General features: G+C 39.0%; 3 protein-coding genes across 10 annotated transcripts in view; 2 read left to right on the top strand and 1 right to left on the bottom strand.

Annotated features, from left to right (window-relative positions):
* The window catches only part of vti1a (vesicle transport through interaction with t-SNAREs 1A), a 115,518-nt gene extending 114,801 nt beyond the window's left edge, over positions 1-717 (bottom strand). For 2 of the 4 annotated variants that reach the window (XM_019362548.2, XM_003441915.4), the window contains exon 1: positions 534-717. In XM_019362548.2, coding sequence (XP_019218093.1) covers positions 534-627 — 94 coding nt within the window. In that variant the 5' untranslated portion in view covers positions 628-717. The remainder of the gene's footprint in view (positions 1-533) is intronic. The other 2 variants (XM_005471332.3, XM_005471331.3) reach the window with 1 other exon arrangement.
* Positions 602-7,155, top strand: zdhhc6 (zDHHC palmitoyltransferase 6). Of its 5 annotated transcripts, none has more exons than XM_005471329.3 (11): positions 602-738; positions 2,161-2,715; positions 2,831-2,922; positions 3,530-3,689; positions 3,800-3,958; positions 4,492-4,545; positions 4,824-4,991; positions 5,187-5,228; positions 5,827-5,975; positions 6,365-6,411; positions 6,514-7,155. In XM_005471329.3, exons 2-11 carry the CDS (start codon positions 2,449-2,451, stop codon positions 6,612-6,614), a joined length of 1,239 nt encoding a protein of 412 aa, XP_005471386.1. In that variant the 5' UTR covers positions 602-738; positions 2,161-2,448; the 3' UTR covers positions 6,615-7,155. The 5 variants fall into 5 exon arrangements, with proteins under 5 accessions (XP_005471386.1, XP_005471387.1, XP_003441876.1 ...); XM_005471330.4 differs by lacking the exon at positions 602-738 and adding an exon at positions 750-892; XM_003441828.3 differs by lacking the exon at positions 602-738 and adding an exon at positions 753-995 and having other exon boundaries at positions 5,830-5,975.
* A 1,474-nt stretch (positions 7,156-8,629) lies between these two features.
* coasy (CoA synthase) lies at positions 8,630-17,054 on the top strand. The gene is made up of 10 exons (XM_003441827.5): positions 8,630-8,817; positions 10,683-11,429; positions 11,516-11,730; positions 12,990-13,121; positions 13,962-14,151; positions 14,707-14,771; positions 14,894-14,978; positions 15,463-15,560; positions 15,832-15,978; positions 16,077-17,054. Exons 2-10 carry the CDS (start codon positions 10,748-10,750, stop codon positions 16,134-16,136), a joined length of 1,674 nt encoding a protein of 557 aa, XP_003441875.1. The 5' UTR covers positions 8,630-8,817; positions 10,683-10,747; the 3' UTR covers positions 16,137-17,054.
* Positions 17,055-17,385: the final 331 nt, after the last annotated feature.

The raw sequence follows: 17,385 nt of genomic DNA, 5'->3' as shown, positions 1-17,385 counted from the left end.
TAAAACTAAAAACTACACTCACCAAAAGTGTCACTGAAAGCTGCTGTGATATCAGTGCCATTCCAAAACTTAACTTTTCCAATGATGGTTGTCCACAAAAACATCCATAGGTTTTTCTTTATGGTAAGTATTGGCAAGAATCTCATACACTGAATCTCATACACTAAATCACTATGATAACACTAAAAGATTACTTCAGTTGAATAGTTTCAATTAATATTAACCTACTCATTAAAGTGATTTGAAGCTTCTATCCTCTTCTGAACACCATAAACAGAGTTAGGATGTTCTTTAACACTATTTTCACACCGGCTAAACCGATCAAAGACATACCAAGATAAGAAGACGGCCACATATACATGACACATTCTTTTTATATAACAAGAACTCTTTACATATAGCTGTGTTTCACCACTAGTTTGACCAATATTTGGATGAAATCACATTATCGCTACCGTTAGCTGCCTTGTCAGCTGAGACTAGAGCTAGCAAGCCAGATGAGGTTTAACAGCTTATAAATGTAACTCTCTTACCTCCACTTAGTTTGGGAATTCGGCCAATTTTATTAGTTATTTCTGCTGTAATTGTTCCAAAGTCCTGCTCGTATGCTTCAAAGTCTGAAGACATTCTGGTAGTCGAGTTTACAACAGGTAAGTAGCTTTCTGGTTGACAGTTAGCTCGGAATAACAACAAGCCTCGAATGGAGCTTCTTCCTTGAGTCACAGCATAATGTGCTCGGTAAGGAACTTGACTTTGTTTTCACGTTTTCGACACTGAAAAAGGTTCGAAAGGTGGACAGAAAATGCTATTAATTTCAGCCCGAATTTGAATGCATGAATAATTCTTGTAGTTCTGTGCCGTTTCGGTGATAGACTACTACTTGGATTAAAAGGTATCTACAAGTGGTTCAGGGTAGTAGTTTCTGAGACACCATGAGGAAGGTTCCTCACTGTACACAGGAAAATTTTATGAAAAAAAAATAAGGAAGTGACCAGGTTGGTGATTTAAAGTGACAGCCTTTTGTTTCTATTTATTAAAAACAAAGCATTTGTCATTTAGGTTATCTTTGTTTTCTATTTGCCCCTCGTGGTAAGTGTTCAGCATGCTACGTTATTAGTGTTTATGCTGGTGACTAGGCTAGCTATCTAACGATAACTGCTCAACCCACGGTGCTAACGGAAACACAATTTTAGAGCTAAAGGCATAAACTTATCACTTGTCTGTTTGTTTTTTTAAAGCGGAGTTGTCTAACGCATAGTTTTCTGTCCATTACTGTGCAGTGATGGATAGAAGACTTGCATATAAATCGTAATTATTTTTCTTTTTTTGGCGAGAATTAGCTAGCTTGGTAACACAAGCTAATTAGTCAATGAAGCAAATGCTATGGTTCTGCTTTTAGTATGGTAATTTAATACTAATACAAATCCAGCACTGTCTACGTTAGTGTGGCATGTTTTATTGCCGTTTCTGTACTTGCTTTTAAGTCATTAGCTAAAAATGTTAGTCATGGTTGTTCAGTATTTTTATTGCAACTACCGAGGAGTTGTTTCTTTTTTTAAAGCATGAATAACATCTTTTTCAATAGCAGTATGATCTAAATTGTGTTGTGAAAGAGTATTTTGCACATTTGTCACATTTACATGTTTCAGATAATCAAACAAATCTTAACATTAGACAAAGATAACACGAGTAAATGCAAAATGCAGTTTTTAAAGGATAATTTCATTTATTAATGGGGGGAGGGGGTATCCAAACCTACGTAGCCCTGTATGAAAAGGTAATTGCCCTCTAAACCTAATAAGTGGTTGTGTCAACCTTGACAGCAAGAACTGTAGTCAAGCATTTGTTATAACTGTCAATCCGTCTTTCACGTTGATGTGGAGCAATTTCCGTCCACTCTTTTTTTGCATAATTGTTCTGATTTAGCCACATTGAAGGTTTTTTGAGCATGTTTAAGATCATGCCAAAGCATCTCAATCGGATTAAAGTCCAGAATTTGACTTGGCAACTCCAAAAATGTTATTTTGGTTTATTTTTAACCATTCAGAGGTAGACTTGCAGGTGTGTGTCATGTCATTGTCCTGCTGCATAACCCAGGTGGGCTTGAGCTTCAGGACTCAAACTGAAGGTTGGACATTCTCCTTCGGGATTTTCTTTCAGATAGCAGAATTCAGATGGGAAACTTGAGTCCATCACAAAGACCGTGTGCTTCAGGGATTGACAAGAGAGGATGCTGCTCTCTGCCAGGACAAGAAATCGTGGGACACAGAAAACGCCAGTAGCTCAAGACTGGGCCTGTTCCTGGATACTCCGAGGACGAGAAAAAATATGTGCATCACCTCTACCCGTGACTTTGGGAGATAGCAGAGGAAAACACTAAAACATCGACATTTGAAATTTCTGGAGTCAAGCAGCCAAAATACTAGAACTAAACTAGCACTGAAAAAAATGAACTTCCTGTCAACCTTTGTGACCTTTAAGAACCTCCATGAGGTTCGGAGATTGTGCCACTGGGGTCCAATCATAGCCTTGTCTGTCATTGCTATATGCTCCACAATGGCAATTCTAGACTCCATTATCTGGTACTGGCCTCTAGACACTACAGGGGGGAGCATTAACTTCATCATGCTCATCAACTGGACTGTCCTCATACTTTACAACTACTTCAATGCTATGTTTGTTGGACCTGGATACATTCCTCTTGGCTGGAAACCAGTAAGGATAAATTCATATATTTATTTTTTTTAGCACACAAACATTAGCAAGCATGAACTTATTTAAATGTCGTAAATCCATATATTATCTGACACATGTGTCTATGCTGAAACAGGAAAATCAGCAGGACACCCAGTACCTACAGTACTGCAGAGGGTGTCAAGGCTACAAGGCTCCCAGGTCCCACCACTGTCGAAAGTGTAACAGGTATTTACATTTATTCCCAAAAAAACTTGATGTTTAAGCACACTCACAATGGTTAACCTGTACAAAATAGTGTGGCAGTGAATGAGAAGAGAGCTCCTCCTTTAGTTGCTGACTAAAAAGGCTTTGGGGAGTGGCAAAAAAATTCTTTGTAATGGAAAAAGACTGACTTGTGACCAAAGAAATTGGCTCAGGAACGAGGCACCACGACTCCAAAATACTGAGCTATTGGCAGCACACCAAACTACTATTGCAGAAGAAATTCATCCCTTAAGTGCCTGTTATTTCCTCTCATGCAAGTATCACTCCATTAGAGTGCTCCATACCTTAGAGCACATCATTAGTGATTATCTATTGATGTGACATGTCTGTTTTTGCAGTTGTATGGTGATTGAGGGGCGATCGTAGCTTGTAGCTTGCCATCACCAGTGTGTGAATGTGTGCGTGAATGGGTGGATGACTGGATGTGTAAAGCGCTTTGGGGTCCTTAGGGACTAGTAAAAGCGCTATACAAATACAGGCCATTTACCATTTACCATTGAAAAATGAGCTTTGACCGCAGATTATTACTCTTATGTCCTGTTACTCCTCCTCGTCTCCATTCCTTCAGGTGCGTGATGAAAATGGACCACCACTGCCCCTGGATCAACAACTGCTGTGGCCACTTGAACCACGCCTACTTCACCAGCTTCCTGCTCCTAGCTCCACTGGGTTGCTCACACGCTGCCGTTATCTTCATTATGACTATGTACACACAGCTGTATGAGAGGGTGAGCTGTCACCTTAGCTCGCCCCACCAAGCTTTTGATGTCCTGTTATCACAGTTCTAGGCCGAACCCCCACCAGGCTAATAAAGCTGTTTCCTCTTTCCTCACTGCAGATATCATTCGGCTGGAGTACTGTAAGGATTGACATGAGTGCTGTGCGTCAATTTCAGCCCCTCATGCCCTTCAGTGTGCCTGCCTTCGCTGCTACACTCTTTGCCTTAGGTTTGGCACTTGGCACCACTATTGCCGTTGGTATGCTTTTCGTTATACAGGTGAGTTTTTCTTAAGTTTTGCAAACTTAACAAGCTTTTGGTTAAAAAAAAAGAGACATTTGTCTGATTATTTACTCATAATCCTACAAAGCCACATTACATCTTGCAAGCCATGTTTTCACTTCAAGACAAGAGCAGTTTGGAAAGCATCTGGTGAAGATCTGACCAGAGAGCATATTCTGGCGTGTGTAGGCGTATCAGAAGTAAAACTGTGTTATAATTCTACAAATGCATGGATCCATACGCCTACCTATTTATTTGCAAATAATGTAACAAAAATGGTTAACATAACATAAAGGGAGAAAGAAAGACAGTCCATAGCATAAAAAAGATAAACTAAATAGCTGTAATAAATGGATGGTACCTGAAATTTCTCAAGCAAGAAAGAGTGAAACCGATTTTATAAGTTTAAAGCTTGAACATGTGTAGTATATATCCAGCTCCAATCAATACTCCAATAACAAAGCAGTTTATTTAAGGAAATATAGGCTGAGAGATTGCTGACTCTGATAATGAATGTCTGTCCTTTTCAGATGAAAGTCATCCTTCGAAATAAGACTTCAATCGAGTCGTGGATAGAGGAAAAGGTCAGAATGTCTCTGCTTGAATTCCCGTGACTTTGATTCCTGATAACATTTTGAGATATCAGTGTCTTTTTCTCTTGATTCACAAACGGTAATCTGGGATGTTAATGTGATTTTTATATTCACGCAATACTGAGGGATTTAAAAGTAGTTTGTTTTGTTTTGCATTTGATCATTGCAGTACTTCATATTTAAAAATGACCGAGACACACATGTTATAGTACCCTATGACAGTACTAGAAAATGTGTTTTCTTGGTTTGCTTGTCTTTCTTTTTAATAGGCCAAAGACAGAATACAGCACTACCAAACAGGGGAGGAGTTCATCTTCCCTTACGACCTCGGCAGCCGCTGGCTGAATTTTAAACAAGTCTTCACGTGGTCAGGGACACCCAGAGGCGATGGCATTGTATGGCCAGTCCATCCCAAGTGTCACCAGCACACCTTAACTGTAGGTTGAGTTGAGTAATGTAGACATTGCTGATTGTGTTTTGTTTGTTACTGTTCTGTCATAAAATTAGAAAAAACATGTTTTTGTTTGTTTAACATCCTATAACTCCATAGATTCAGTGAGGACTCATTAGACATTTCTTATAAAAGTTCAGTTTATAGATAATGTTTGTACCTGTTATTTCTCCTTACACAGATTGAGCAACTGAAACAGAAAGCTGATAAACGAGTGAGAAGTGTAAGTAACCACCAGATGCATTCTGTGTGCAAGGACAAGATTTGATTGTGTCTGAAATGTTTGTGAGATCTGCTTGCCAGTGTATTATTCTCCATTCATACTATTATCCATTAACCTTTGTGTTGTGTTTCTATCACCAGAGAAAGTTAAAGAATAAATACTTTTCCACTAAATCAAAATGTGATAAGACTGTAGTTTTAAATGCACATAACTGTCAAGTGTTCTTAGGGGTTTATTTATGATTGCATGAATTTGGCTTATGCAGTGTGTGCAACAAGCAAAACATACAGGTCAAGAAGAGTGTATTTTCATGCTGAAGTACTAGGGATTGATACTAAATAAACACTTAGGATCATATTTATAATCATATCATGTCAGGAAACTGATGAGCTACATCTTAGCTTGTAACAATGCAATACACCATAGAGAATGAAATTAACAAATACCTTTCATATAGTGTAGATCTTATAATCAGTACTGTGAAATTTGTCAGATGTTTTAATGCACTAAAATTAAAGACTTTTTACACATACATAATTAACTTTTAACTGACGTTCAGGGCAGTAGAATAACCATGTATCATATTTGCCTTGACCAGCAGGTCCAGTACCGGGCAGTAGAGGATTATAATGGAGCTTGCTGCCCTCTCAGCAAGGGTTTACAAACTTTTTTTAGAACCCCCTGCACCGAGGAGCCCAGGATCCCTCTCTGCAAGGGGGATACCATTCTGGCTACTCGTGGTACCAAGTAAGTTTGTCTGCACAGAACTACTGTTTCCTGTTTGGTGTTTGATTTTGAGTGTGGTCCATTTGGGTCTGAGTGACAGATTCCACAGCTTGATCATAAATAGACCACATCATTTACAGTCACTCCTCCCAAGCAGATCCTAGCAGTCAGCCAGTTGCTAATTTCGTTCCACTTGCAACCTTGGTTTTCCGAGTGCATTATGGAAAAACTGGGATTAACACAGAAGTCAAACAGGTTTTGACCTGTAAATGCCTCTCCTCCAGCTGCTGATTCATAGTACACCACATACCTTAGTGCAGCCTTTAAGGGGTGAACCTGGCCCCACAGGCTAATAAGGTTTATAGGTATTTGATGAGTAATTTTTTTTAAACTGTAATTTATCCCTTTAGATGGTGGATGTATGGAGATAAAGTTTTGAGTGAGGAGGAAGTGAGAGGTAAGGAATTATTGTCCCGTTGAATTTTCAAAATCACTGTAACAAAGTGTTTTTAAAGTCACTGTAACAAATGTGGAACTTTCTGTTTCTTTTGGCATTAAGCTGGAGAGCGTGTAAGAGGATGGTTTCCAAGACGATGTGTGGAGAAGTGCCATTATGACACAGCAGCAAGTGATGCCACCAGTGATAAAAAAGTTAATTAATACATGTCAACGGGCTTGATGCATTAAACTGAGCAGAACACGTCTCTCAATGTTTATGAGCATCCACTGAAGATGTCATGCCCAATCCTGCAGGTTTACCATCATAAATTTCAAATTTTCGATTTCTTGCACATTTCAGTGCCAACTTATATTTCTAAGTAGTTTTTTGAGTCTGACTGAGCACTTTTTATTTGTGGAGAAGTCATTAGAGGAACTGGTCCCGTAGGCTCAGTTTGACTCCTCTGACCAAAAATTAAACTCAACAACCGTCTTAATGTCCAAGAGTTGCCACCAGACTATGGTGTAACTTTGTTATGACTAAACTTTTTACTTGAACCTGTTATTTTTCATTTGTGTTGGTATTTCTTTTTTGCTACTTATGCAAAGCCTCTGCCCACCAAACTTGAGGGCATCATCATGCAACTCTTTCTACCTTACAGAAACATTTCATTTTCTTTTTTTTCTTTTTTTTATTATTTTTGTAAAAGTAAATTGTTGGCCTCAAAATATAATTTGAAACATAAAGAAAGATATCCCTCAAGAGTGTTTGTCTCATTCTTTGTAATAGATTCTCTTGTTTGTTAATTTTTTAAGACATCTTGAGCTTGTAAAAAGTGCTAAGTTCACATTTGATAAATTGTACATAATTAAACCTGCCACTTCAGTCAAACATTTGTATAATTCGTTTAATAGGAACAATTTACATCAAAGTTAGTTCTGCAGTTTATAACTGAATAAGTTGAATGTTTTATTTTTCATTATAATATTAAATTTATTGACAACTTCTGCCTCATTTTTTTTAAGGTGACCAAAGGAAACTAAGCAATGAAAATAATTAAAAATACTGGTTTTGCCAAAAGTTAAACTAACTAATGACAAATTGGTCTATTAGAGGTGGAACATGGGTGCGTCGGCACACTTCATTAACAGGCAAATTTCAGTCTAAATATTTGTATTCTTGTTTCTGTATCTGTTGTGCTTAATCTAACTTTTATGTTGTTTGTTTAGCATTTCATATAAATATTACATTAAAATTGATAGTATTTGCTATTATGTAACAACTACATATTACATAAATTAAAACAGCATGACTTCATAGTAGAAGAGGGCATGCTGCTGGCCTGTCTGCAGTCCAAACCTTTCATCAGTAGAAATATCTGGAATATCATGAAACTAAAAATATGACAAGGAAGACCCAGGACTGTTGAACAGTTAAATTACCATATCAGTGTGGGAAAGAAACTTGACAGTATTTCCCTTTGAGATGCAACCCTTGAGTAAATGTATTAAGTTACTTTCCACACTGTTTAATACAATATATTACATCCACAGAATATGTTACTACTGTTTATAGCAAACTAAAGCTCAACTAAAAAGTAAAATTAGGTTTAAACAAAAGACAAATTCAAACTAAATTTCTGGGGGGGGGGGGAATGAAACCCAAACAATAATATAATCTAGTTACAAGACTAAGATAAAATAAAGTCTTTTTCACTTTGGTCACATTTGGCATTCAAATCCTCCCTTTGTATTTGAGTATGTGAGACGGGACACCTTCACAAACTGTTGCCTTTGTATTCTTATACTTACTTTAAGATTCTTATATCTTGACTCTGATTTTAGGGTTTTATGATGATAATTTAAAAAGACCAAAAGTGACACTTGAGATAATAAAAACAGAACAAAAACAAAACCAACCAATAAAAAAACTAAAACGAGGAAATCAATTGAAAATGTAATAAATATTAAAACATTTAAAAAGCAATTTTTAAATATATATATATTTTTAGTAATTATTTAATTAAATAAATATGAAAATTTAAAATAAAAATAAAATATATTTTATAATAAATTTAAAATAAATAAATACCTAAAGCAGTGAAATACCTTCAATTTTTTAGAGTTCACGGCTGAAAAAAAATCGTTGCCTTGGTCACTTGACCGTGGCTTCCTTTCAACGACTCTGTAGCCTTTCATCCAATCCAGTGCCCAGGAGCTATCACGTGACTACAAAACCCTGTTCACGTGCGAGTGACTTCCACTAGTGGGTTCTTAGCAGTTTGCACAGGACTGAACGGGATGAGGCAGCTTCTCGCTTAAAAGTGACAGGTAAACGAGCTCTCCAGTAAATATGCGTGCACCTCCACATCAGTACGGCTCGACTCTGACGCTCTTCACGGCGCTTTAGATCTGCTACATACAGGTAAGCTGCTGTTAGACGGTCAGCCAAACTGTCAGTTGGGAACGATTTTTTTTTTTTTTTTTTTTTTTTTTTTTTGCTCTAGCTGCATGTACAGGCCGTACCAAACGTCTGGAACAACATAGTTTCTATTGCGATATCTTAGGATCGTGAGGAGTATGATTGCAACACTATAGCAGCCAGTGCTGCTATAGTGTTGCATCTAGCTAGCTAGCTTCGAACACAGATAAGTTAATCACAAGTCCAACTATATATACAGATGGAAACTAGCTCAGACAGTTGCTGTGGCCAGCTCGCTGCAGTCACAGTGGCTTAACATTGAACAACTTTAACCCATTAGTGGGTCACAAATGACCCGGTCAGGATGTTTTCTTGCAATATCTAATTAATGACAAGTTGTTTGCATTTCATGTTCCAGCTATTCCTCAAAAACATGTTTTTAATGTCATGCCATTTACATTTTTAACTTACCTTTTAAACATTTTTACAAAATTGTCATTGTTGTATTACTACACCAAACTTCCATAAGTGGTAAGAAGATTATTTTTCACAGCAAGAATTAACAGACAGTATTCATTCATCATTCAGACAGTGTTCATCCCCAGTGATTGTGCCACCCTAGATGGTCAACTTGTGGCATTCACGGGGAGTCAAAATTTCCATAGTAGATGCCAAACAAGTCCGTCAAGTATGGCCTGAAACTCTTTTGCATTTGTGATGCCAACATCCGCTATATAATATTTGGAATATTTTACATGGGGGAAGAAGTTCAGAAAAAGCTGAGAGAAAATGTTGTCCAGGGGTTGTGGAGTAAACTCAGAAGCACAAGACACAACATGCCCACAGATGACTTTTTCTCCAGTGTGCCTCTTGCGCAGTGTCTTCTGGAGACACTATTGTGGGAACTACAATGGGACAAGGCAGATATCCTTCCATCCTTCCTCATCCTGGGAAGTTTACAACACAGAGGTTGGATTCAATGGCAGCCTTACCATAGTCAGCTATGTCAGAAAGAAAAGGGAAACTGTTGTACTCCTCAGCACAATGTATTAATTGATCACATTCTACAACAAGCCAAAGGAAGTATAGACACCATGGACCAGATGGTTGGCACCTACGCCTGCAAGTGTGGTACAACTTGACATTGCATCTTAAAGTCAGCAGTTGGTGTAGGAACTGTAATGTACCTGTGTGGAAAGATTACAACCAGAAATGAGTGTTAGAAACTGTGTATTAGTGCCTTGTGTGATTGGTCACTTTCTGGAAGTGGTTCATTGTCTGCCCAGTCATGTCGCTTGTGGGTGGGATGATCACCAGCAGCTATTTGGCTCTTGACCCAAATGGGTTTTATTGCACAGACACGTCTCAGTGTTAACCTGTTACAGAGTAACTGCTGAGAAGCAGCCTCATCTGAAGTGAGGGTTTTTAAGTAACTCTTGTCAGAGCTTGTAAATCATTCCATTATTGCAACTCATTGCATCAGGTAAACATAACCGAGGACGTAGGACGGGTGTTGATAATGTTATCTGCAGTTGAAACGCTGTCTGACTGCTCTCCAATTTTTAGCCATAGCAAAACTCAGTAATCCCAAACCCTCCAATAAGTCGTGAGTGAACGACTTAGACACCCAGCTTTGTTCACAAAGTAGGATTTTTAAATTGATATCATAAGTGTATCAACTGATGAGGAAACAAGGATTACTCATATATTGGTGCAAGTGTGCTGTAGCTTGAAATTTTTATTTTTTTTAATTTTTTTTGCTGTAATTTAATTCTAATATGGAATTTTTACTTTACAGTCTCAGACGCAGATTTTTTTTTGTTGTTGTTGGGTTTTTTTAACCGTCTTTCTCTTTCCATCCCTTCCAGTGTTTAGCCACCCCTATCCAGTGACTTCCCAAGGACTCTGAATCTCTGTGACATCCACAGGTAACATGTCCATGTTCAGCACAGGCATCCTTGTCCTGACGTCTCCTCTCCACACCCTTCCCTTACGCATCGCTCCGGTGCTCAGCTCAGCTGCTCAGCGAGTCGAGCGGACGCTCTATGTCCACCTCCATCCTGGGTTGAATCTGGGAAGTGGGAGCCAGCCTCGGCCAGTTTTCATTCCACCAGCGGTGGACCTGTCTAATCTCATTACCCGCCTGTACAGTAATGCAGCTGATGTGTGCGGGCACTTGGATGTTTGCGTTTTGCTGACTAATGTTCGCGCTCAGTCAGTCGCATGCAGCGGAGCCACGACCCCAAACAGCCCCTTCCCCACACCACAGGCTCTGTCTCACTCACCGGAGGTGGTGCTAACAGACTTTGCTCTCCAGGACCCCAGTCAGACCCATCAGGTCACTCAGTGCTTGCAGAGTTACACCGGCCACTGCTATGCCTGTAGACCTGGCCTGCCTTCAGTGCTGCTTCACCCAGAGCTAATGAAATTGCAGGAGGAGGATGTGCCTGAAGCACAGCAAGAAAAGGCAGAGCCGCTGCAGACTTACAATGACGTGGTGGTAGGGGGGACATTTGATCGACTCCATGGGGCCCACAAGACTCTACTTAGTATCTCTTGCCTGCTGGCCAATAGAAGGTTCCTGATTGGCTTGTGTGACCATGCAATGCTTAAAAGTGAGTAGTTATGTTTCTGAGACTGACATCTCATATTTCAGTCATATGTTAAAATCCACCTGACATTGTTTTCCTCCTGGTTTCAGAAAAAGTGCTAAAGGAGCTGATTGAGCCCTACTCTGTTCGAGTCCAGAGACTACAGGAGTTCCTCCAAGACGTCAAGCCCTCTCTGCAGGTGGAGGTTGTGCCTCTTGATGACCCCTTTGGAGTCTCTATTGTTGACCCCCTGCTGGAGTGCATTGTGGTCAGCGAGGAGACTAGAAAGGGTGGGGAGGCTGTGAACAAGAAACGCATTGAGAATGTAAGTCAGGAAATTGACAGTAAATACTGTTTTGTGTTGAAACTTCAAGATTTTTTTGTAAACAAGTGTGTGTGTGTGTGTGTGTGTGTGCGTGTGTAGCATTTGTTTTTTCTTCTACTTTCCCAGTAGCAGATAGCTCTCCATTCCTTCTACCATTAAAAAAAATGCCCACAAAGGCCCTTTCGATACTGCTAAATTATTTAGACATATTTATTAATAGTTCTTGTCAAAAGTTCCATCTCAGCCAGATGTTTTTGGTAGCAATCAGCAAGCTTCAGGCTGGATATTTGACCGGTCCTCTTGGCAGATTCGATACAGTTCATTTAAATCTGTTGGTTTCCTGACACGGACTCTGCTTCTAAGCATAGTCAAAAAATAATTTACAATAGCGTTAAAGTCTGGGCTTTGGCAATGCCATTTCAGAGGGTTAATGTTAGCCTGCTTTATCTATTCCAAAACCAGTTTTGATGTGATGAAAGGGCAACAAGAGACCTTTCAAGCTTGCACCCACAAATCTCCTTCATAGATCTTCACTGAGTTCTTTGGACTTTCATTATTCAGAGTATGGGTCAGTCCAATGATTGCCTTCAATAGAGTATTATACTGTATTATAGTCAGGGGTGCACATAAGTGGTCCGCAGGTGCGCATTCACTGTCAAAATAAAAGACGCGCACCAGATAAGAAGTTGCAACGCGCGTTTGCGTACATATAAAAGGCACTGTTTTTGTCCGCTAGAGTGGGATTTTCATGACATATTCTGCACCACATCTCTGTGCGTTCATCATTTGTTTGAAGCCAGCTCACCTCCTGCAACCACTTTTCCGAGAATACGCGCTTCTTTTGCGGTTCGGACTCCTTCTGACATTTCTTTGGAGGTGGAGGAGCACAAAAGTAATTGCGTAAAGGAGCTTGCTTCTTCGACATCTTTAAGAGTTCTAAACAAATGTCTGTCCTCCTCCAGAAAATCTTATGTACGCAAACGCGCGTTGCAACTTCTTATCTGGTGCACGTCTTTTATTTTGACAGCCAATGCGCACCTGCGGACCACTTATGTGCACCCCTGATTATAGAGGATTTGTCTTTATGTAACGCACTTAACAGGCTTACTACTCAACTCTTGTAAATTCACCTCAAAGTAGGACAGTTCATATTAAGGGCTACAGGATTTTCACTTGCTTCCATTTTCTGATTTTGTGAGAAACATTTCTACTGCAGGATGTGATATTTCATATTTTGTTCTTTCCACTTTCTAAACCAGGGTCTTCCAGCTCTTGTCCTTCATGAGATCCAGTTGCTCAAGGATGCCCACCACACAGAGATCGAGGAGGAGAAGATCAGCTCCTCCAGTCTGCGTGCTCGTCTGCTGGGGACGCTGCTTACACCACCCAAAGTAGGTTTGTTAGGAGTGTGTATTTTTAGAATTTAGGTGCAAAAACAGCAAGTCCAAACACACTGAGAAAACTTCAGTATAGTTGAAGGATCAGTTAGCTGCAGTTATAATAAAACTGTTTCTTATCACCATATTTATTTATTTTTTTTCCAAACTAGGGCATTAATGGGGTCCTGCTGCATCAAAGGTGCATCATATGCATGCTACCTTTGATTCAGGGGTTTTTTTTTGTTTGTTTGTTTTTTTGCAGTGCACAGAAGTGCAAGCCTATAGAAGAACATCTCGTAATCTTTTATTGACTTAGTGAACAAAGGGCGTTATAACTGGACCACACCCACCAGTGTTAGTTGAGCTCATTCCTATTACATAAAGTTCCTTTTTAAAGAAGTTCAGCTTTCAGTCACGACTCTTTAAAAGTTGTGAGAATGTGCTCTGAAGCGTCTTTTTAATCACTCAAAGAAGCAGAATTAAACCTGGTGAAGAACAATGTGACAGAGTCGATCTTTTAACTGTTGTAGCAGGAATTGCGTGATATGGGTGGGAAAATATGTGGATATTACACAAAGCATCTTTTAAAGTATGTTGTGGGTATCATTAATGTTTTATACTGAAGGTGACATGTTCATTCATTTGACAGGTAGAAATGAGCAGTGAAACATATTATGTTCAGGAAATTGTATCATCAAGCTCACAAATGAGTGCATCTGGTTAGCTTCATTTAACTCTGGTAGTATAGGTTATGTTTTTTCAGTGGTGAGAGTATAACTAGTTTTAGGAGCTGATTTTTCTCATTTTATTTGCACATCCTAAACCCTTCATTTCCTGTCTCCTCTGTCCCAGGACAACGCCCACCTTCCTCCTCTTCCATATGTGATTGGTCTGACAGGGGGCAGCGGCAGTGGAAAGAGTGCTATCGCTAAGCAGCTGGAGGCACTTGGTGCAGTTTGGATTGACTGCGACAAACTAGGCCATGAGGTGTACCAGCCTGATGCAGCAGCCTACCACAGAGTGCTCGAAGAATTTGGTTCAGGTAGGGACACCTTAACTTGAGGGTATCTTAGTGGAAGGGTCAGACTCAAGTGTTTGTGATACTTCCCTCACATTGATCTGTTCTTGATTGGGGAAAAAAAAAGACGATAAGACTTCGTGTTTTTGCTTTCGTTTTACTGATTGCTATAATGCACACACTGTAGTCAGCAAAGGTCAGAGTCATGATGTCAGTGATTTGATTTTGATGGAAGCGGACTCCTGATTTTTCTTATTTTTTTATTTTTGGCTTGCGTTGGTGACTGCTGATGAGCTCTCTGTCATGATCACTTTTTGATTGATGAACATTTTGAATTCTGTTCAGTTTTTTGTTAACACTGGTATGTAGTGAGTCACACAACTGGCAGCAAGTTATTTATTTTGGCATGTAAACTTGTTTTGCGTTCAGAGGAGAATGACCAGAGTGCTGTCATGTCAGTATGGACTCTGCACAACACAAGAATTTAGTATACTGACATTCAACAAGATGTTTTCCTGTCAGTGTTAAACTGTATGTTGTGTAAAACTGTGCAATAATAAGTGTCTTTTCCACTTTTAGATATTCTAAGTGAAGATAAAACCATCAACAGGCGTGCTTTAGGAAGAAAAGTCTTTGGAAATCAGGTAGTATGGATAATATTTATTTATTGGATAATATTTCAGCACTTTGCAGAATTGCAGGTAACATGTCAGGTTTCTCTCAGAAACTTACCAGAGATGTTTTTTGGGGGCGTTTTTTCCAACAGGAGCGATTAAAAGTCCTAACAGACATTGTGTGGCCTGAAATTGCACTTCTAGTGCAAAAGAGAATCAACCAAGCCAGAGACGAAGGTATAGTATGAAATTAAATGTAATAACTGGGCTTGCAGTACTAAACATTGTTGCCATGTATTCATTTCTTAAATATAAATGCATTTAGGGGGCATTTTACTTTTTTTGGTAGTTCATCGGATATATGCAGAATATGTCAGTAATCATTTAATTGGCCTTGCAAATATGATGCTGTTTTTTCGTCTGTTAATTTTTAACAGGGGTTGTGATTAATTCAACTGAGTGACAATTGGACTTTTTAGTAATCAGTAAATCCTGACAACTTACATCTGCACTGTAAGGATTTGTGGAAAGATTGTGTACTTGTTCAAATATTTAAGCTTCGTAAATTCTTAAACAAGTGAACTTGTGAGTGAGTAAAAACTTCTTTTTGAAACTCGGTAAATGGCTGAAATAGTTTAGTGTAGTGAACATTTAAAGCGGGGAAGCATATTTCTCCTTCCTGTTGTGTTGTAGTTTCTAAAGTTAATGTGATTCTTTGCAGATAAGCAGGTGTGTGTGGTGGATGCAGCAGTTCTTCTGGAGGCCAAATGGCAAAACTTAGTCCACGAGGTCTGGGTCACCATCATCCCAGAGGAGGAGGTAATGAAATTGTCCTCTGCAAAGTTTTCTTTGCAGTTTGTCAGCAGTCACGTCCATTTTTTTTGTTTCTATAACTCCTACAAATCCTAAAGCAAAATTTTTAAATTGAATGTAAATAATTTTATTGTGTAAGGCCTGTTTTTAAAAAAAACACAAAAAAACAAAACTGACATACTGTTTTCTTTAATATATCCACTAGGGGGCGCCAAAGTATAATTTGAAAAGTACCTAACACGTCTCCCCCCTACTCTTAATTCCCGTCCTTTCTCAGGCAGTGTTGAGGATAACAGAGCGGGATGGGGTGACCGCAGAAGATGCCCTTCGCAGGCTGCAGAGCCAGTGGTCCAACAGCAAACAAGTAGCGCATGCTAATGTGGTACTCAGCACACTGTGGGAGCCAGAGGTCACTCGGAAGCAGGTTAAACACACCTTATCTTTTCAGCATGAAGTCCACATGACTGCTTTATGAGAAAAACAGATTTTGTATTAATTTTTACTCCTCTTGTCATTTAAAAGGTGCTGAAAGCTTGGAATCTTCTTCAGAAGAGAATTCAGCAGAAGGAGGAAGAACATTAGAAGCATATTTGGGGTCTCTACGTCACATCAGCTGTGACTTTGTCAGCATGTGCCAGGCCAGAGATGTGTGGACAAATGGTCCTCGTAAGGAATACGCTGCCTTAGAAAGGAGTGTGGGTGGTCACGGGGAAAACCCAAGAAGCTCCCTCACTTCTTTGACCAAGACTCAGTGCCTGATTGAGTATCCACTGGTTTTTAAACTCTAGTTTTATTTCAGTGATGCTTACTTTAAAGATGTAAAGACTCTACAAACATCCCTAACAGACGGCTTCTGGAATTGTTAGTCTAAAATTCCTGTTTGGGATTATTATCGAACACTTGTTGTGTTAGGTGTGATCTTAACTGATTTTTCCTTTTTCTTTTTTTTTTAATTGACCAGCATGTTTTACCGATACACCGACTGCAATCTTACATTAGTTTTTCTCAGCAAATTCAAAAAATTTGGGGCACTTCAGCTGACACTTTGCAGGATTTGTCCACTTTCTATTAATTATTTTTATTGTTTCCTTTTTTCTTTAAAGAACAGAGAAACATAAGGGAAAATGAGTTAATGATACAATGTAACTGTTTTCTCTGATCATGTTATTAAATGATTCATCTTTGAGGTTTTGTATATTTAGGATTTTTTGTCAATCTGAAGAGCAATTGTATTTAGTGAAATAAATACAGTGGGCACTATAAACATTTCTAATGATATAAACCTGAAGGATTGGTGTGCAGACTGATGAAGGAGGACATCTGAAATGCATAGGACTACACATTTGGTCTCAGTGGGGGAAGCAAGGTTATAGAAGCTAGTTTCAGCCATTTTTTCCCCCTTAAGCCTCCAGGGAGCAGCAAAGTTTACATTTTAATAATAACTAACAGCTGTAAATGTGCATTTACATAACAAATAAATACTTTGCTGTTTTAGCAACACTACGTATTACATGGCTTGTTCTGTGATGTCAGAGAAAATGTATATTTTAATTTAGTTTTAAATGTCTTTACTTATTTGACTGCTATATAAATTCGCACAAAACATTAAATGAAATGTTATCAACCCAGAACAAATCTCTCTCAATTTTCAAGGTGTAGGTTTTAAAGTTATTGTCACACACAGACGCTTGCATCAATACCAATTAGACAACATTTAAGCTAGCTGCCGAATGCTGTAAAGATTCCCTCTGACAGATCTGGCATAGACAAAGGATATCTACAGGGTGCAACCGACAGGTTCAAGAACCCTTACATTGTTGTCTAGAAGCTT

This window comes from Oreochromis niloticus, linkage group LG8, assembly GCF_001858045.2.
Source record: "Oreochromis niloticus isolate F11D_XX linkage group LG8, O_niloticus_UMD_NMBU, whole genome shotgun sequence".
Lineage (NCBI taxonomy): Eukaryota > Metazoa > Chordata > Actinopteri > Cichliformes > Cichlidae > Oreochromis > Oreochromis niloticus.
Note: the sequence above shows the minus strand (reverse complement) of the source record. Positions and strands in the feature narration are given on the sequence as shown.